Genomic DNA, 21,375 nt, shown 5'->3' with positions numbered 1-21,375 from the left:
GGATGGAAAGGTATGTGACTTTATTTAATGGATTGTTTATATTTCATTTTGTCTTTTCATTTTTTACTTATTTATTGAGCTCCAGATGCTGTGTTCCCCTGGGAATGTGCTATATCAGATTAGAGTTAGAAACTCTGTGAATGTGCATGAGCCTACTGGGGTGTCTTTAAAATAATTTTGGATAATGGGAATACTTAGGTTCTTGGAACTGGAATTAACTCCGCAGGCACTTCTGCTTGTGCTGTCTCAATAGTTCAGCCAGTAGGTGGAACTAGGGGAAAGCAGATGTGTGTTATGTACAAATGCTCAGCCCTTTCCTAGGAGATGCATCCCAAAGTGTCTGCATAAAACTGCGTCTTTAACTTCAGTGTTCTTGTTTAGAACAGTCAAACTCCAAATCTGGACTTACTTCTAAACAGTGATAGGATGATGTTGTCAGACCTTGTAGTACAGAGAATGTTTAATAAAATTTCCTCACTAATCATTTTCACTTGTGAGTATGTCAGAGACAGAGAACGGGATAATCCAGATCACATTGTATCCCTCCATCAACAACATCTGGCATTTGCTCAGAAAGGCAGCATCAGAAATGTAGGTTAAAACTATTTCTTTAATGTGTTCTACTGCGAGAAATTAGATGTAGTCCGCCCAACAACATGTATCCTGCAAAACACAGCTTGGGCAGCTCTGACTGAAATATAGCTCTGACTCTCCTTTGAGACTAAATTACCACCAAGGGGAAAACAGTGGAAGCTGATAAAGTACTGAGGTTCCTGCTGCTATGGAACCACCTCTCCAGCTCTCTTGGCAGCCAAAGAAATCCAATTTAGAAGTCACCATCCTGTCCAAACATTTCCCATTTATAAACTGGAAGGGAAAAACAGGGATAGCTTCTCCCTACCTTCACCCAGCTGATGAGAAAAATACTTGAAATAAAAGGGTTTTAAGAGTAAGGTCTTAAAGCACTGAAACAGTAAAATCAATACACATAAATATATTTTTAAACATCTTAAAAGCTGGAAGCAAAGGGGTATATTGTAACACTTTGCTGCTTTAAAGCAAAGGTAGAGGCTTCTCATGTATTATGTAAAAGTGCTACAATAAGTCTGCCTAGCTTGTAGTTTGGGCTATATACACTGGTTTCAACACCATAGCTTGGTTCTTTGAGTTTTCAAAACTAAAACATACTTTAAATTGTAGTATTTTTCAACAGATTGATAATATATGTTGCCAGCAGGAAAGATGTGCTGCTAAAATGCTGCTATCCATTTCATATCTTTAAACTTGGTAGTAAACTCTTGGCTGTTAAAAATACTGAGCTTGTGGCTATGGCAGACAGTGGGTAATTTTTTTATTTTCTCCTTCTCTTGTCTTGAATGTGAAGAAAGAAATTAGCTGGGAATTGTTGCTAGCAATCTGCTCTGCAGATGCAAAAAGAAAGTAATTTTGGAGCTTGCCAAGAATAAATCAGGAGTGACTTTAATAGAGAATTATCAGGCATAGCAGGGCGAGAAAGGCTTCATCTTGTTTTAATGAGTATGGGCTTGTATCTCCAGAAGCAGAAAAATTAGAACTCATGAATAATTTTGGTGGAATATTTTCTCCTTGGCACCCAAGATAACAAATCTGCAGACTCCAAGATTAAAGAATAATTAAATTAAACAGGTTAATTACCAATACTTCAGAAAGTTAATTTCCTAACAGGGATATTATTTTATCTTTCTGATAATTTAAAATAAGCTTGTCAAATCCCCACTACTGCGACTTTTGGTGTTCATTTTCTCTTTGCTCTTATCTCTTTCTTAATCTGAAATCTTATTCCAGATTTCTTACAAAATCATTGTCCTCCTCTGCATTATATTGACCCTAAATACATGATTCCTGAAACCATCAATAACATGGGTGGATTTTTTTTGTTTGTTTGGTGTTTTTTTCTAGTGAAGGATGGCCATTGGGGAAGGCTCTTACAGGGTGATTTCCTGTTGATAGCACTTGTGGAAAGCATTAGTCATGATGATTTAACCAACATACCCATTAAAATGGAAGGGTCTATTTTCTAAAATGTTCTGTGGCATTGAAGTAGTAGGGCTGAGTGACTTTTCCAAAGAGACTTAGGTATTCCAGTGACAATAGCTGACCATGGAAATGGGAAACCCAATACTTTTATAAATCAACAGAATGGTTTTTCCCTCAGTGAAGGTCTGAGGGACTCAGGAGGGGAGAGGAGGAGAGCCTGCAAGGCTGTACAGGTTGTGCACTTTTAAAGGCTCCAGTGGACAACAGTTTCCAAAGGCTGGGTTTTGCTTAGGTGGTGATGGAGCCTTCACTCCATGCCTTCCCCATTTGTAAAACCCAGGAATGATGGTTCTCTGTTGCCTGTCCACACTGATTATCTGAAGATGCTCATGTGCACTATCCATCCCATGGACTCAGCCACATCTCTGGACAATTCACCCAGCACATCTGAGATCCACAACAGTTCCTCTCTGTAAGGACACTGGAAAGGCTTCCCTGGCCAGCTCAGGTGTCAGACGTAGAGGAAGGGCTGTTGAATAATTTACTCTAAATCTTGTCTCTCACAAGCCACCAAATGTCTCCCAGCTATTCTGTACTTTACAAGAATTCAGCCTCAGCCCTTCACACATTAGCTAAACCCAGAGGAGCATGAGGGCTCCTCTTAGCTACGTGTGCTGGCTCACAGGCACACTCACATCTGCACAGGGAGAAGCTGCTTGCTCATGTTGACAAAAGAAACAAGGGATGGTGAAGGGATTTACTTACAGGGTTGGGCTGTGGCAATGAGCTCTTTCAAGAGCTGTGTGACTTTTGTCTGTATATCTGGATCTGATTATTAAGCATTTTTTTTAATGATCAGCAACAAAGTAAATAGGTTTATTGCACTTGAGGAGGCCTCTCTTCTCAAGTGGCAGATTATTGCACCTACTCAAATGATTGTGAGTGGAATGAAAAATCCTACGATTAAAAGGCCAGGGCTTTTCATCAATCTAAATGTTCCTCTTTTAACAACTCTGACAGCATCAAGGAGCCTTAAAGCGGAGTAAATTATATTGGTATGTTTTATTTTAAACAAGAGTTTAAAGGTGGTTTTAAGCCTACTTTAGGGCCAACTGTTTGTAAAGAGGGCCTTAATGGAATTGGGAATTATGCCCAGAGCAAACACATTGTCTATTTGGCAGTGATTAGCAATGTGTTCACAATTTAGTGTTCTAAATATAGGATAACCAGTTTACAAGATATTTAAATACACCTTCAGATACAGCAGTAGCAGGCTTAGGAATGTGTTTTAATAAAATCTGAGCCTGCTAACAAAGAAACTGTAAAAGACAGCAAGGGGACTTTGTTGAGATATCCTGATGGATAGCTGTGAGGTCTTTTCCCACAAACTCTTGAGTGAGGCATTTTCTTCAAGGAGAGTTTTTGGAAAGCCTTTTGTTTGAGACATCTCAAACTGCAAAGAGAAAAAGCCAGTGGGGATATAAAGTACAGTTCAGGGAAGGCAGCAATGGAGGGAATTGCCTTAGCAATTTCTAAAGTCAGACTTTCCTTCTTTGAAGTTTTTAGGGTTACACACTTATTTTTTGCAGCACTAGAAAGGGCATCTAGACCACATGTGCCCCAGCAGCTCCTTCTGCTGTTGACACCATGTGAAAAACTCCATTGGTTTCTGTGCCTGAGGTACTGCACCCTGCTTGGTCTCCATGTACAGCACAGGTTTTCTTTGCAGTGATTCCCTTAGAAAAATGAAATATTTGCTTTGTCACTTGCCCAGTTTGCACTCTTCCTGCACCACAAGCATGGCTGGTGCTGTTAAATGTCATCCAGAGTTTGTTGTCAAGGCATTTGAGGGTTCAGATGCAACGAGCCTCTACCTTCTGTGGGTTTTGATATGAACTACGGCATCCTAGTACTCCATAATCTCAGTAATAGTGACCTGGAATGGCATCAGTGTGTTTCCTGAAATCCCTTTCCTACCCTGATTAACCTTGATCAGGTTTTTTATCTGATTATCAAATTTTGAGTTGACTTGCTGGTTTGTTGAAGATGTTTTTTAACTCATGAGACCTGAGGGGATTTTAACTGAGGACTAAGCAGCATGCGTTTCTCTGCAACGCTCTCCAAGCTGTGTTTCTTTGTTTGCAGGCCACTGGCCAGAGCTCCCTCCCCATGACCAGCGCTGTCCCAGCCACGACAGAGACCTACACACGGACTCAGTACTGCAGGTGGCCCTGCGAGTGCCCCAGGTCCCCGCCCCGGTGCGCGGTCGGCGTCAGCCTGGTCACGGACGGCTGTGACTGCTGCAAGACGTGTGCCAGGCAGCGAGGAGAGAGCTGCACGGAGGCTGACACCTGTGACTTCCACAGGGGCCTCTACTGTGACTACAGTGGAGACAGACCTAGGTACGAAATAGGAGTATGTGCACGTAAGTGATGTACATATATTTTTGGCTTAGATAAACTCCGGCAGCTCCCGTCAGTCTGAGCAGGGGTTGAGATTTATCTCATTTTAGACACGCGGCTTCGCGCTTATCAGCTCCTCCGTGCATCATCTGCCGTTCCCTTGTAGCTGTCTTTGTTCCCAGGGCAGTTGGCTGGATGAGAAATGACATCTGAATTCCTGACTTTTCATCAGGCTGCAGCCAAGGGCAAAGACCAACCAGCAATTGTGTAAATAGATTATTCTGTACTGCCTGTAATGGGAGGAGGTGCTGTAGTAGCTTGGGGATGAAGGAAGGATAGGCAGGCAGCTGGATTTAAAGACAAGTAATATGGACCCCTACATGAAAACCATGACATTAAGGAGACACTTTTGGCTAATTCCCTATAGCAGATACCTTAGAAGGATAGCACGTGGTCTGTAGAATACTCTGTCAAGATGGCCAGGAATGAATCATTGTCTATCAGAGCTTGTCAGTTACAATTTGAGGTTTAAACCCTAGTTTTACAATGGTTACAGTCACATTAGCTGTTATGAGGAAGAAGGATCTCTGATAGCAAACTCTTGGTTCTGGAATGCTTTTCAAGAATAAGTGCAAAAAGATATTAGGCAGCGTTTTATGTATTAAGAGTATATTCACTTGTTTGGAGTTCCAGAACATGAGGGGACTCTGATTCTCTCACAAAAGTCAGAAATTATTTAAAATTATTACTCTGGGAATGATTAAAAGCAAAAGGATCATCAGCACAACCACACACATTGCTGATCAAAAAGGCTGCTTTTAGTACATTATTAGAACATATGGTCATGGCTTTAGGTTCATAAACAGGAAAAAGCCACTCAAATGGATAGGCTTCTGGACTGGAACATAAAAACAAATGATTTAAGAGAAAATGTAAAGGTGAAAGGAAACCTGGAGGAGAGCTGAAAAACAAAAAAGCAAGAATGCAAAAAGTGCGGTCTAACCAGAGTTTTTGTAGGATACAGGCAAAATAACAACAAGAGAAGTTACGTGCTAGGAGTTGCAAGCTTAAACAGTGATTTTCAAGATTAAAAAAGATTAAGGTTAAGAAAAGAGGATATGAGATCATTTAAATGTATTGTCTGGAGTGTGTGTAGAACATTCATGAGAGGTCTGCAAGAGCAGGGTAGACAAACATTGTCAAGAATGACATCGTTACAGCTGTCCCTGTGCTGGGAGAGGAAAACAGGCTGGATGTTTTCTCAAAGCTATCAGGCTTCCTAGGCCTCTTTGAAGGTCCTCATGTTGCTTTGCATTTGTTTATTTATTTAAATGGTTGTTTTCTGAGTTGGATATACTTTGGTTTTTGCAGTCCTCCCACACATCATAGGCACTTGGCATGCCAGTGGCAGCAGCACTGTGCTGAAGGAAGACCTCCAGCTTTTCCAGTGAGCTCTGGAGGGATTCAAAGGCTGTGCTCTCACTTCCCTACTACCATGACAATATGTGACATTTATGGTAATGTGACATTTATGGTTATTTGGTGAGCAGCATTATGGTGCACAGCTGAAGGGAGCCAGAGGAAGGTCTTTCCATGGTTAGGATGTGAAGCAGATTGTCTCTGGCTGCCAGAGGAACCTGTGGCCTTTCCCTTGTTTTCAGCACCTAGGGAGAGGTACAGAACAAGGTTTGCTGATGTGTTCTTTCTGTACCTGGGTCACATAGAGGCTGCATCACCACCAGCTTCTGTCCTGACCTGGTGACTGAAAGCTCCTGTAGTGGGAATCCTGTGCTGGGCACTAGGGACTAACTGCTGTGAGGAATTGGATTTACATAGGGATGTTTTTGGCTAGATCTAGAGAATCCAGGGTGTGAAGTGCTAGAGAAACCATATAATTTATGGAAAATAAAGACCCTGAAAGAGTTAGGAATATGTGTTGGGAAAGGGAGTGAGGTCAAACTGGGGGAAATCAGACTGTATCAGAACTGCCATGATGAGGTGTGCCCCAGGATCTAACCTCGCAGACATCAAATAGGAACCTGGTGGGAATCATTGCAGAACTCCTTTTGTTGTTGGCTTTTTCCTGCAGCAAAGCAGAGGCAGCAGGTGCTGAGCACAGGCCCAGGGGGTGAGGCAGCTGTTGTGCATGTGGGGCTAGGAATAGGGATGTGCCTCCAAATTGCTTTATTTTGATGCACACTCAGTGAGGTTCTTCATGAAGGCATTCAACAGCCCCTTTGTCTGTGTTTGGGGATGTTCTCATGGTGATCATCTTGGTTTATGAGACCTGCAGGAGACTAAACTAACATAATCCAGGAGAAATATGCTTGTAGGAAAACACCAGGAGATACAGCATCTTTTGAACTGTCATAATCTGTGTGCATACCTAGAAGTCTCTCTGAATTCTCAGGCCCAGCTCCAGCACTGAGTGATTGCCTTTTCAGTACAAAGCCTTAAGCATTACAAAAATTGGAGCTGAGTGTGAGCTGGAGATCTAGATCTGTGCTTGAAATTCCAACAGCTCTCATTTTTGTGCAGAAGAAGGGATTTGTACTTGATGTTTTCATTCAGCTCATTCTAAAAATAGGAAGCCTTTGCAGAATTTTAATCCAGCATTTCAGTTTGTGTTTTCCTGAAGCAGCTCCATTTCTGACCAGACTCAAAACATAAGCAATCCAACCAGTGCGTGAGCAGTGCCTCCATGTGACTAAGCAAGAGACTATAGTTTGAATTTTCCATTGAAAGCCACTGCTTCCAAATAAATGTCTATAATTTGAAACAAACAAAAATGCTGTTCTGTGATTCCTGTTCATGATCAATCAAAAAGCTTGACTTTTTAAAGTGATTTTATATAAAAAATTATACATCAAATATTTATTTTCATGGCTTTATAACATGTACTTCATTTTCCAAGAAAACTGTTCTGTGATAAACTGGGTAAGATCCAGTTTCCTAAATATAGGAATCTAGTGTCATTGAGGTGCTCCATTTACTCCCTTGTTTGTCCTCCCCTTTTGCTTCAGATATACACAGGTGTTGTGAACAGCTGTGTCATATATGTAACTCCATGAAGTCACCTCCTATGTCTCTGAAAACCTCAAATTTCACTAAATATCATTTTTTAATTACTTTGATTTCTTCCCCTGTGGGTAATTCCTACCACCATGCTATGAAATTATTTTGGTTTTTTTTAAGTAAGAATTTGTGGATAAAACTTGTTTTATTTTCTAACTTATTTTTTTTCATTGAAACATTAAAAGGTTCTATTTTTTTTTGGTGTGATTTAGAATGGAAAAGTTTCCTAGATGTTGTGACTACACATGGTGCAGCATCAGGCTGAACACGTGACTCTGCAGCACCGCCAGCCCAGGGATCAGCTTGGTAAAGGAACACATTGGAGCTGCTTGTTGCCAGCATTATTTTAATGATACTCTGTGTTTTTCCTCTCTTTTTCTTTCTTTTCAGAGATTGTTGGTGTAGGATGTGTCCTCAATGGAGTCAGGTATAAGAATGGGGAGACATTTCAGCCCAACTGCAAATACAACTGCACGTGCATTAACGGGGCTGTGGGCTGTGTTCCCATGTGCACAAACTCACGTCCTCCACTTGTCTGGTGCCCAAACCCAAAGCTGATTAAGATGGCAGGGAAGTGCTGCGAGCAGTGGGTTTGTGATGACTCCAGGAAAATCAGGAAGACATCTCCACGCCACATCTCCTCTGCAGGTATGGCAGGAATCAGGCAGATCTCTGCCATCTGGCAGAGTCTACAAGCAAATATCAGCTTGTACTGCCAGGCCTGGCAGGTGTCTAACCTTTGTGAGGGAGACAGAGCCTCCCACACTGCACGTGCTGAAGGACAGGACAGGCAAACACCAGTGGAACTCATTAGTAGAAATATGGATTTGGATGCCCCATCCCTGGCGGTGTTCAAGGCCAGGCTGGATGGAGCCCTAAACAACCTGATCTACTGGGTGCTACCCCTGGCCATGGCAGGGGAGCTCACTGAGATGATTTTAAGGTCCTTTCCAACACAAACCATTCCATGATTCCATGAATATGATATTCATCAAACATGCTTGTACAACCATTCTGGAATTCTGTGTGCCGAAGCCCCCTTTGAAGGACACATCTGCTGGAACTTTGAAGATATTAAAAGTCCATTTTAATTCTTCATTTTAGTCTTTTTTTTCCTCAGTCTGGACTCTCTGGGAAAGAGAATGGACTCAGTTTAATTTGGGACTGAGGCTTTCTGTCCAGGTTATATTGCTATTGTAGTGCAATTTTAAAGCCCCTGTATATTAGGATAGGACTTAGGAGTCTCAAACTTACACAATACCTTGAAGGCAGGTATTGTGTGGAAATTTTACTGTGAATTGGGCTAAGTTGTCTTTGTGGTGATACAACTTTTTGTAAATTCTGAACTGATGGCATCATTAAACATTCTGTCCTCACACTCACATTTATAGTAATGATCATGTAACTGCACAGAGGTGGCAGCATTTGCCTCAAACATGGTCCCAAATCCTTAGGATGGATTCAACTTACCATATATCTTAAATTTATTGTCAGAATGCCCTGTGATACACTGTAGTGATATTAGCCACATTAGCTCCATGTTTTGGACCATCTCACAAAAGCAGAGCTCAGGGAAAGATAGAATTGTTGTAAACAAAGGTTTTGGCTCCTTGGTGGTAAGAGCTTTTTCCCAAACCTTGTTCTTTTGTTGCACAAAAAAACCCCTCAGTCTTAATTTGTGAGTTAAAACCACCAGAGTTTAGCCCTCGCTTCTCTGTCCCTGATAGCTCTGAAATGTGGGGTGGATCCAAATTCAAAATATCTGCTACTGAAACTGGCCTTATGTCCTCATGGCCTGTGTCCCAAAATGGGCAAAACATAGCTTTGCTTTCCTGACTTTTCTCCTGTAAGGAGAAGTCTTACAGAAGTCAGAGTAGCATCCATTACATTTAATATAATAATTAATATAATAATAAATATAAGAGTGAGCAAGATCAATGCAGCAGTTTGTATCAGAGTTTTGTCTATGGACTGTCCTGTGAGCTGTCAAGCAGTGGGGACTTTGGCTGAGGCTGGAACAGAACCATAACTGGGGTTGTTGGCTGCTTTCAAAATAGAGCCCACCCTTTCTTCAAATGGCTGCTGAGCTCTCTGGGAGCTATTGAAGCTGTTCTTGCTCCCAGTGAAAGGCTGTGGCTGCTTCCCAAGCCCTCTGCCATCCAGCAGCGACTGCTGTCCACTTTCTGCTATGGGGAACCAACTGAATGGGCTCAGACATAAACCTTCATGGTGAGATCAGATCTCATCCCCTTTCTCCCCCCGCGGCTCAGGCTTCTGTAATTGTTTATATTGTGACAGCACCTGGGGGTCCCAGACAAGGACCCCCTTGTGCGAGGCTGTGAAGGGGAATAAAGGAACGAGCCCTGGCCCCGAGCGCTCGCAGCGATGGAGAGTCTGACACAAGTAGGTCAGCACAAAGGGGCTGGGATGAGGGAGTTCACAGGAATGCTGAGCCACTTCACTGTGGTTTAATTATTTGGGTTAGTGGCCCGAATGTGCAATGAGCAGGGCAAAGGGTGTTTAATATGTAAAGCTGCCCGGGCTGAATAATGTGGGGTTAATCTGTGTCGGCAGCATACGAGGGAGAGGATGAAGCCTGGCAGAAGAACTGCATTGTGCACACCTCACCCTGGAGTCCCTGCTCAAAGACCTGTGGGCTGGGCATCTCCACCAGGATTTCCAATGACAACGAGCAGTGCCGGCTCCTGAAGGAAAGCCGCCTGTGCAACATGAGGCCCTGCGAGGTGGATATAACCCAGCACATCAAGGTGGGAACTGTTTCTTCGTGCACCCCTCGAGCTGCGCAGACACTGAGTCAGAGTTTGTTTGGCAGCGTGCAGGCCTCATGAGGCTGCATTGTACATGGACTTACTGTGCTGCACAGAGTTCCAAAATATGTCCTGCCTGTGTTGGTATGAAAACCTTTCCCTGAGAGTTTCAGCTCCAGCCAAAAGGTCCTTGCAAGGAAAGCCAAGCCAAGCCTGCTGTGCTCAATGCTGGCTCAATGCTGGCTCGGACAGCCATGTACTCAGCTGGCAGAAAAGCAATGCTGCACGTCTGGTCATGGCTATGAACTCTATTGTGCAAGCATCCTACTTGCAGCTTTTGGGTTCCTATATCTAAACATGTAAATCTTTTGCACCACCTAGGTCAGGGCTGTAAAAGTCTTCCTAATCTACAAATCCCTTTAAACAGAGGAATCATAGAACAGACTAATAGAATCCTTAAAGTTGGAATGGATGTCCAAGATCAGTAAACCCAACCTTCGACTGAATACCACCATGCTTGATAAACTACACTGCAAAGTGCCACAGCTATTTGTTTTTTGAATATTTCCAGAGAGGGTGACTCTATCACTTCCTTGGGCAGCTTTTTCAAATGCTTAACTACTCTTTCAGTGAAGAAATTTTTCCTGATATCCAACCTGAACCTCTCATGGCACAATTTAAGGCCATTTCTCTTTACCTGGTGGAAAAGGCTGAGCCCCCTGTTCCCCCAGTCTCCCCTTCCTAGCCACAGCCTTGCAGGTAGTTGTAAAGAACAAGGTGGGTTTTACGTCCTACCTGTATCAGCACTGAATATTAACCTCTCTGTTTTTATTTTCTTCTCTGATTTAGCCTGGGAAGAAGTGCTTGGCTGTCTACAGGGCAAATGAACCCATGAACTACACCATCTCTGGATGTGTGAGCAAAAGCTCATACAGGCCCAAATACTGTGGTGTCTGCACAGACAACAGGTGCTGCACACCCTACAAGTCCAAGACTATTGAAGTGAGATTTCAGTGCCCAGATGGAACTGAGTTTTCATGGAAAATTTTGTGGATCAATGCTTGTTTTTGCAACCTGAACTGCAGGAACCCCAATGACATCTTTGCTGACTTGGCTCATTACTATGATTACTCTGAAATCGCTAATTAAATTGGCTGAATGCTGGAATTGACCCTTTGCTCTGATTTTACAGAGGTGTTTAAATAAAAGGAGAATCTTCATACATTGCCAATGTGCAATTTGTTTTATTCCCAAATTAGGATGTTGATGCCTTGAGAAGCTGCCTGGAACAGAGGCTAGACAGTATTAAAGGAATAAAGTATTTAATTAAAGGTATTTATTTAAAGGCATTTATTAAAAAGGCCTTCAAAGAATACACCCTGGGCAGTACAAGACACCAGCCAAGGCTACACCCAAGATGAACAACTGGTCATGAGTTTTCACACTTTTATAAGCTTTGGCTCATTTACATATTGGGTTAATTGTCCAATTACAGCTTCAGGCTATGAAATCCCACCCTCCAGTTTGCCCTCCTCAATTCCCTGTTGTTTGTACTTTTTGGTCTTGAAGCTGCAAGGATGTCCTTGGTTCTCAGGCTGGAAAAGGATTGTTTTGTCTAACAAAACTGTGGAGAGAGCTTGCTAACACTTTATATGAAGTTCGGAGTTATACATTAATGCAGTACATAATCTGGAAAATATGAAAGCTAAAACTTAAGGCAGCAATGCTAAATCTCTTTGTTTTGTCACACTGTTTTCGAAGAGGCCTTGAACAAACAAGATTTTTAACTCTAATAGGTCTTCATCCATTAACAGTAGACGGAAATTCTTTTATGCACTGATGCTGGGACTTAAATGACAGTTCTGTTGGCACTGTCATTTACTAGGCCAGCAGTTTAATTGCCCATAGAAAAGAACAGTACACTAGTATGACAGCAAAAGTATGGCTGTCATTAGCTTAGACATGAGATTCAGACATCCTTACTGTCATTTCTTGAATGTTATTGTCTAAGCTGGAAAACTGACATATATGTTTTATATTCAACATTAGACACCAGGATTTGATGGTCTTGCAGCTAAAGTCTGCACACTAAAATCTGTCACACTGAGATCAGTCCTAGAATCACCCCTCTGTTATTCTCAGTCAGATTCTACTGCATGGTGAATTTCATGGGAAAAGTCTAGGGGGAAGAATCCTTCTCATGAAATCTCTGTGTGATGTTTCTATCTCTCACTGCATTAGGATAGGTCCAAGAACTTCTGTGTCCTGCTCTCCTTGGATTCATCTCAATCTCTTGAAGTATCTTGTGGCAAGAACATTTGCACAGTTCTCTACACTCTCTGGTCTTGAATAGCCTGACTGAATCCAAAACAACCACTCCAGAGCTCATGTTTTCAGGATCCATCTAATCTACAGGTGATGTATTGCTCCTGGGCGATCTCCACAGATGAAATGTGGAGAGACAGATAAGAGGTGAAGGACAAGACCTCTTATATCCATTTGTTATGATAGAAATAGAAATTGTGTGTCCTGTGCTTAGGGACCACTACCACCTCCCGCTCCCCATGGTGTTAGCAGCACACAGGTACCTCTTCCTACTGCCACCTTGCCAGTAGCACAAATCATTGTTTTACATGATGTGTTAAATGAGAATACAGCTTCACATGAGCTAAATGAGAATTAGGCTTCACATCAGCTCTGAGAACGTATGGATGCAAGAGAGGCAACCTTTGGCATGGTTTCTGGTGCACTCATTACAGCTGGGCTGGTGCTTCGAGTAAACATCAATGTAAACATTTTCTACAGAAGTGGTTTCACATGCAAATGTCAGGTAAGAGAAAAAAAACCCCAAAAAAACCAAACAAAACCTGTCATTACCTTTTGAGGTAAGAAATTTATCATCACTGAAGGATGTTAGAGCCAGTTTTTTCTCCAATAAATTTTTAGTACAGCAGCCATACCCCATGGCATGTTTGCTGTTGCTTCACTTGGGAGAGCAGAATTGTGTTCCTGCATGAACAAGAGAACTGTAGTATCCACTTCAAAATTCCCTGGTGGCACAGTAGAACTGCTGAGTGACACATGGTCTGGAGATCTGACCAGTACAGAGCTGAACTTGGGATGATGCAGTTATTTTGTTTTACCTTCAGCAGGCAGATTGTCTCTCTTCATCTTGATAACCCAGCAGAAGCTTGATTACTTTCTGGTAGACATAAATTTTTCTGGCTGATAAATTAAAAGTTCTTGTGAGTGGCCTGAAAATTATACCATCCTATATAGAAACAATTAGGAAAAATGCTGTGTATCTTCAAAAGCTGTTAACACCAATAGCATCTTAATTTGCATATAAGAATTTGGCCCATATATTCTTTATAGACCTAGGTAATTCCTGAATTTAAAGCTTTATTTCTTTTTTGAAACTTCAAAAAAATCTCTAGTGGCAGAAAGGAAGAGCGATCCCTGCCCACATGTTCCAATGCAGGTGCAAAGCCCCTTTTCCCTTTGTTTCTCTGGTGATAAGGAATGTGAGGCCACCACATTTTGCAAGATTCAGCCTCATGACTGCCTTGGCCTGGATGATGTGACAGCAGAATTCATACCTGACCTATTTGCCTCCAGTCAAAGATGGCCTCAACACTTGCAAGAATGAGAATGCTACATTGCAAACTCCACCCCTTTGTTAAAAAATGTTCCATGTGAACATACAAAAAAGAGGCCATGGTCAAGAATTTGACAATGTCTTCCAAAAGGGAAAATGGTGTGTATTAAGTTATAGGGAGGACATACTAGAACCTCTTTCTCAATCAGGTCCCCTAAATATGACTTGGAACACTGTGTTCTAATTCTTGCCCATCTTAAAATGCCATATATATGCATGTGTGTATACACATATGAATGTATGTGCACATATAAAAATAAATACATGTATATACACTTTTATATGTAGATGTATACACACCTATAAAGTATTATGTGCAGTCATCTATATAAATATTGTATATATTATTATATACGAAACCTTATGGAAACACACCATGAATATATAAATGTGTATATTTACATATATATCGATATATTCCCATGGTGCATAAAAAGCAGTGCTTGTATGATGTGTGTTTATAAGTACAGTCAGTCTTTCTCTGTCTTACATGTACACATAAGGAAGCAAGAAAATAGGACCAGATCACGTGTGAAAAACTGTGTCCCTTAACTGGCTTGCTCCGCTTTGCAATTAGTTATTTCTGTAACCACAGCAATCAAATGCTGCAGTGGCTGTAACACAAGGCTTTCACTGAGAGATAAAAGAAGCTATTGAAAGCTAATGCATGACCAGCAGCTCCAGTGCGTGTCAGTTTTTAGTGAACTGAATGCCTGGAAACCACAGATCTTGCCCAACGCACCCAAGATGTTTCTGTCTCCAGCCTGGTTTCCTAAGGAAACTGGGTGTATGCAGCCATACTGCTCATTTGTTTGTCTGTCAGGCAGTCCCTTTGTGGGAAATCTCAAACAAAGCAGGCAGAAGTGTAAAGATCTCAGAAGCATTGCAGTCCCTGCAGTAACACATGAAATCAAGGAGCAGGGCAGGGAAGAGGCCGACCACGTTGTCCCTGCCAAGCCCATGCACACCTGCCAGGCAGTCACTGCAGCCAGCACGTCTGCAGTGTGCCCCAGCCACCCCAGCAGCAGCACAAAGGGGTTTTAGACAGATTTGCCAGCTGGAAACCAGTAGCCATGGAGGAGGCAGAGCTGAAGGAATCACAGATGCAAAATAGTGGTAATTACACTGCTGTAAAGGAGTTTTGTGGGGACATTGGACACAAATTTGTAGGAAACCAAGCACTGTTAGCTCTTCTACTCTGCTTGTGCCACTGGTTGTCTGTCCAGTAGCTCTGAATGGGGAAAAACATCACTTGTAGCCAATTACCTTGATCTGCAGTCATTTGAGATCCTTTGTTTCAGTGAGTGTTTACAAACAGATTAGACCTAGGACTAAGGCAACAGTCCAGCTTTCGATTCAGTTCTCTGGCTCCCTCTGTGCCTTGGCAAATCATGTATCTTTTACAAAAATACTTTTGTGGTTACAGTTTTAATTCACTGAAGATCTAGATCGCCAAAGGCTTTCACAGATCCAGCCCTTTGCTTCACTTTTTCTTGGGATTTCAGAGCCAGAACAAGGTCCTGCTGTTCATTGCCTTTGTTGAGAGTGAAAACTCCTCCAGCAGGAACTGGTGCTCATTGTACATTTGTGCAACGGGCCCAGGTCTCTGATGGACCTGAAAGTGATGCCACCACCATCCAAGGAAGAACAATTAAAGCACTGAGGAGATACCAGGATCAGACCCCTCAGCTGCAATGGGCAAGTGAAAGGCTAAAGAAAGGACGAGAGTGACAATTTTGCAATCCACCTAAGCCAAGTCTGTTTGACACACATTCAGCTCATGGCGGTCATCCTGTTGGTCCTGTAGGCTGCTCAAGGATGAAAGGTGGGATTTTGAAGGTCTGGTAATGCTGGTATGAAGCTTATTAAAAATGCCTTTCCATGGAGTGTTGGCTGGAATTTAAAACATCATTTTGATGTACATGCAACTGGAAACAGGGTGTAGTACAGTTGCAGTGTTTTTGATGTGTTCACTAGGGTTGTGCTGTGTGTATGTAATATTCCAGGAAAACCACAACATTTAGAACGATTATGTCATCTTGTAAATTAAACTCTGGGATTTTTTTTTTGTCCCAGCTTTCTTGAAGGAAATTTGAAACAGTTTACTGATGGAGACAGTGTTCTCACTATCTAGACACACATCTCCATACATTTACCTTTTCAAATTGTGACTTTCCAGTTTTAACATTTCTACAGAGTTATTTTTTTAAACTTCATACAGTGAAATATATGAAAAATTAATGGGAAAACCAGATTGGTTTGGCAGCCTGAGTTACTCCAGCTATATAACACATTACTTGTTTGTAAAGCATCATGGTGAGGCTTTTTAAGATGGTAAATTGCTGCTGTGGATTAAAGATATTAGATAAGTGGCAAATTGTTAATGAATCTTTGACTGACACCTCATTTAGAAGTTTAGGCAAGCAAATGAAGGTGAAATATATCTGTGACTGACATTTCCTTTTTTCCATCTTCTTGCCTGGCCAATGCCCAAGTGGGCATTTGCAATCTGACAAAGCTGTGAACTGGAGGACACATAAAAGTAAAGAGCCTGCACTTTAATGTGGTAAAAAAAGATGGTCTGAGATAATTTCCTTAATTTTGAATATTTTGGCAGATTGAAAACCTCAGTTGTTTCCCAACTTACATTTCTTTGCTGGTCTGTTTCTGGCTCAACATTTGGGGCTTTTTCTGCAACATTCTTAATGGATTTGGGACAGAGATCTAGAGTATTTGAGCAAAGTGTAGTATATTACTCAATCTGCCTAAGCATGTCTTCATTATCAGCTCTCTGAGAAGTTGCAGGAGTAACCTGTTTGCAAAAGCACTATGCACTGAAATTGTTCAAAAAAGGTTATTAAAGACATGGGGAAAAGCATTTAAATTAATTACAAAACTCTGTTTTGTATCCCTTAATCTACATACCTCCACAGCTAACCTCAGTAAGGATTCTACCTTTTAATTCTAGAAAAAAAATACCTGTAGTGTTTTCCACAAATCAAGCTTGCCTTCCAGCCTGAAGAATGTTACTTGCCTTCTTAGGAACTTAAACACTTTGAGTGGCCTCCTGTCCTGGATTGAGATGGGCTGGGCTTGGTTGGGCTTGCTTGTGGTGAGAAAGCACCTTCTCCTCATTCTCCCCAGCCTTCTCCTCCAGTGTGCTTCTTTTATTTTTTCTTACTTTTTTCCTATTTTTCTCTTTTTTTAATTTTTTTTTTTCCAGAAAGGGCAGTCCTCTACATTTTGAAGCATTTTGCAGCCAACTGTGCCTCTGGCAGTAGCTTTCAACAAAGGTTCCATATTTCCCTGCTGTCTCTACAGGCACCAGAAGTCCCATCTGGCCTCTGCAACCTCTGCTCACCCATGGGGCAGCTCCCCAACACACAATCTTGCATGAAGGGCTTCCTGGCTGCTTGCACTACTCTGGGAATACCATCATCTCCTCAGTACTTTGCACTTTCCAAATGAAGTGCTGACCTTCTGTGAGGTTCTGCTTCCCCTCTGCCCCAAACACACATGAGCAGCAGAGAGGGAATTGCCACATGATCAGAGCAATATTTAACATTAGCAGCTGGGGATAAAGAACTAAGATTGTTTTATTTGATAATATTATCATTAAAAATAAATGAAAACTTATTGTAGTCATTCAGTAAATGACAATTTCCTAGCTGGAGAGATCTGTGTGAGGTCCAGCAGGCTGGTGGGACAGAGTGCATCTCACTGCTGTGTGTGGGGCTGGGTGGCACCTTTGCATGGGGTGGGCTTGCCAAACCCTACAAGCAGATTGTCTATTCCCTGGGCCAGTGCCAGGTCCACGGGTGGGGCAGACCCACAGCTCAGCAGCCCCATCTTCCCTGCCCATCGTGCTGCTGAGCCTCGTGGGGACTTGTGCACACACAGAGTACACACACACAGAGCCAGGGCATGAAAAGCTCGGGCTGGTGGCATGTCCTGCTCTTTTCCAGGTTCCCTGGCTCTTGTAGGCTTTGCCTGGAGCTACCCCAGCCCTTCCCCAGTCCTGCTGCCCAGCAAACAATCCTGCCCCCTCCATACACTGACCTTGACCTGAATACCATAATCCACTCCAGCCACAAGCAATTGCAGAGAGTGGCAGGTCACCAAAGGACACTTTTTGTAGTTCTACTGCAGGTCACAGCTCATTATGGTGCAGCTGCTTGTGAAGGAAAACTGCCTGCCATCCCCTTTCCCAACCCTTGGGCTCTTCTGGACATGCCCAGTGATGTCTGCACCCAGTGTTTGAGGCACATCCCATCAGTGACAAAGTATGGAAGGGTCTCTGGGATGTGGGGCTGCCTCTTTAATGACATCAAAGCAACAACTCTCCTCCAGCCTGTAGGAGTGCTGGGCAAGTGAATGATCCCCACGCTGAGCTGCAGAGAACAGACATTGAACTGTCTGGCAGTTGCAATCAGAAGCCTTTTTTTTCCTTCTTCTTCCCCCCTAACACTGGTCAGCAGCTGTGTTGTTTATAAAATGAATAGAGCCCTTAATGAAGCAATGGATAGAAACAGTGAGAGGCTGTGTCTGTCTGTTACAAAGGGCTGAGGGGGAAGGGTTGAGCTCTTAAAATACCCTGACATCCCTTCTGTCACTTATTTAAACATTAGGCATAGCAGTGATCAGCTACCATGACAAAGTCTATACTTGGCTCAGTGGAAATGCTAAATCCACACATCAAACCAGCTGTTCATATAGACAGACAGGGAGAGGCTTTCTGTGTCTGTGAATGTAAAACAGTGCAAAATAATGCAAAGAAAAGAAGAAGCATACAGCATGTGGGAAGAGGAAGGGCCAAGCTGCAAGGAACTCTGCTCAAAGTGTTGCATTGGTGGATGCAACAGACCCCATTACAGACACATTGAGGATTGCAGCAGGTACTCTGCCCAAGATGCAAAAGCAAACAGGGAAAGGATTCCAGCACTGGAGAGAAAAAATAAGCAGCTTTACTATAAACAGTTTTCACTCAAGCTCAGTCCATCACTCACAGCACATGACATTAATCATAAACCTCAAAAACATATCTAGGTTAAATTTTCCAGCTGTTCAGTCAATAGAGACTTTTAAAGAGGAAAGCAGCAGCATCCTTCAGCACAAAAGTCCTGCTGCCACAACAAGGTATTGGCACATCCTCTCCCAGTCCCCCTCTGCAAGGACAGGGAGGGGAAAGCATAGCAGGAAGTTTAGCCAGATTTTTATACAGTAGATGTCGAGGCCTAAGCAGAGGTAGAAATAACATTTCAACAATGCCATGCTTTCTATTAGTAGTTTTGAAGAGTACCACTGCAGCAAAGATTTGGCATTGAGATACACTAAGGCAATCAGGAAGCCTCCTGGTCCCTGGGAGCCCATCCTGTTTTCTTTCTTTATAGCCCCAAAAGCACTGTGAGGGGCGAACTGGTTATTTCCTGTTACCCAATCTGAATTTCCTCTATGCCACAGTAGCTCTTTGCTCCCTAATGGCCATTCACACTTGGAAAAAAGTGAGACCCCAGTTCCTGTTTTCCAGGTTAATGACTCTACAATATTCAGGCTAACACAGAAGTCAGCCTTTGCAGCTCTAGGAAGGGTTTTTACAAAAATTTCTAATAAATCTGCAAGACACTTGCATCTCTTTAGTTACAACACAAGCTAAAGATGCCAGGAGACCAGTAGTGCAGGGAAAGGAGTCATAACTCCTTGTAAAAGGTAAGACACCAGTTCTCTGTGCTGCCCTCCAGCTTTTATGCACAGGAACACAGTGTTCTCTGCCAAATTAACACTTCTGCTTGTAAAGCTGACATTTGTAGTGATCTAGCAACTCCTTGCAGCTCAGAAGGGCTCGCAGATCCCTTTGTGCTGCAATAAGGCTTGGATGCATTCCTCCCCATTAAACTAAAATAAACTGCCCAGGCTTGACAGGCACACCATGCTGTCCTTGTGGAAGGAATGATTAGCCATTCCCATAAAAGTTCAGCAAAGAACCTAACTTTGCCCTTCTTTTGTAGGCTGAGCTGGCACAGGTTGCTCCTGTTTTCACAGCACTGGCTGTCAAGCCTTTTGCTGGTATCACTCCAGTCCTGACTGCTGAATCATCACATCCAGCAGAGACTTGGCTCAGACATGACAAATATTTGCTTTTGCATCTTTCTATCACAGGATTTTTTAAGATACAGGAGGAATGAGCAGCCCAAAACTGTCCCAGCAAAGTCATGAAAGCACCTCTCCTTGAAAACTCCAGTATGTTAAGTAAGTCACTAGGTTAATCTTTACTTTCCTGGAGTTACATTCTTGTAAGAGCTCCAAAAAGAACCACCTTTAGAAAATCCAAGTGGCCTCTGCAATTTCAGTCAGGAGATCTCAATAACTCCAGATATTCATGGAGAACTCATCACATCAATGGATTTAGAGATCAGAAAGGATGGAGTGAGCATGGCACCAACTCCAGTGAGGAAGTCAGACACCAGATCTGTGCATTAGACAGTACTTTAGCCAGGGAGACAGAAAACATTTCAAACAGCAAATAGTACTCTGTATCATGGCTCAATATTTCTCTGTATTTCTATATCCTTAAGTGCTAAAATAGTCAGCAGCAATGCTGATGAAGTGTGTGATGTTTTCCTAGAACAGTAAGCTGGAGGAGGGAAAGCTCTGAGCACAAAAGCAGGGAATGACAGATCTGAGTAAAATCAGAAAGACTTCCTTGATACAAAGGGATGACAAGAATATATTTGGACTGAAAAATATTATTGTACTCCTGGCAAAATACAAAGACACCAGACATTGCAAAGTTACAAATTTATTTGTTTTGAAATAAATACAAATACTTCATTAAGAAACTTTTCTTGATAGACTTTACACAATAGCTTTATTCTTTCTGGAAATTGTCTGTTCTTCCCACAAAATGTTATGGATATTCTACACAAGAGCTGAAGTTAGTCAATATAAAGTAACCTAGACGGTGTTCTTCTGAAAAAGCAATCCCAAAGTATTAACATTTGCTATGTAACTGCTCAGCATTTGAGCTTTTTGTCTGTGTGAGGACTGCAATTCAGCAGGTATGCACTGGAGCCGTGGAAATCCTGTCCCACTAGCTATGGAAGGACAAAGTTAAGAACACCCAGCTGTGACATTCTGAGTGGCAGAAAGGTATCAAGCCACTAGCTTCAAAGAAAGCAACTCAAGGAGGCTATGCAAAGATGCAGAACCAGCAGATCATGACATTTACAAAGTCATTAGACACTGTATTCCAGAGATACAGCGTTGCTGCTCCACCACTTCATGGGATACACTTTTCAGCACCAGTGAAATCTCATCAGTTTCAGATCTAGTAATTAGTGGCAGTTGAATGTACAGTATCTAATTACATGCCCATCCCACAGTTATTCATCTCTCCTGACAAAGAACAGCTGGATCTGTCTTTGCTTACAGAATTCCAAATTTATGACAATTGTGCTGG

General features: G+C 42.3%; 1 protein-coding gene across 2 annotated transcripts in view; it reads left to right on the top strand.

The window, feature by feature from the left end:
• The window catches only part of CCN4 (cellular communication network factor 4), a 34,235-nt gene extending 22,749 nt beyond the window's left edge, over positions 1-11,486 (top strand). For both annotated transcript variants that reach the window (XM_021542385.2, XM_021542384.3), the window contains exons 2-5: positions 4,162-4,441; positions 7,884-8,141; positions 10,068-10,261; positions 11,111-11,486. In XM_021542385.2, the coding sequence (XP_021398060.1) occupies positions 4,186-4,441; positions 7,884-8,141; positions 10,068-10,261; positions 11,111-11,410 (1,008 nt within the window). In that variant the 5' untranslated portion in view covers positions 4,162-4,185 and the 3' untranslated portion in view covers positions 11,411-11,486. The remainder of the gene's footprint in view (positions 1-4,161; positions 4,442-7,883; positions 8,142-10,067; positions 10,262-11,110) is intronic.
• Positions 11,487-21,375: the final 9,889 nt, after the last annotated feature.

This window comes from Lonchura striata, chromosome 1 (assembly GCF_046129695.1).
Source record: "Lonchura striata isolate bLonStr1 chromosome 1, bLonStr1.mat, whole genome shotgun sequence".
NCBI lineage: Eukaryota > Metazoa > Chordata > Aves > Passeriformes > Estrildidae > Lonchura > Lonchura striata.
Note: the sequence above shows the minus strand (reverse complement) of the source record. Positions and strands in the feature narration are given on the sequence as shown.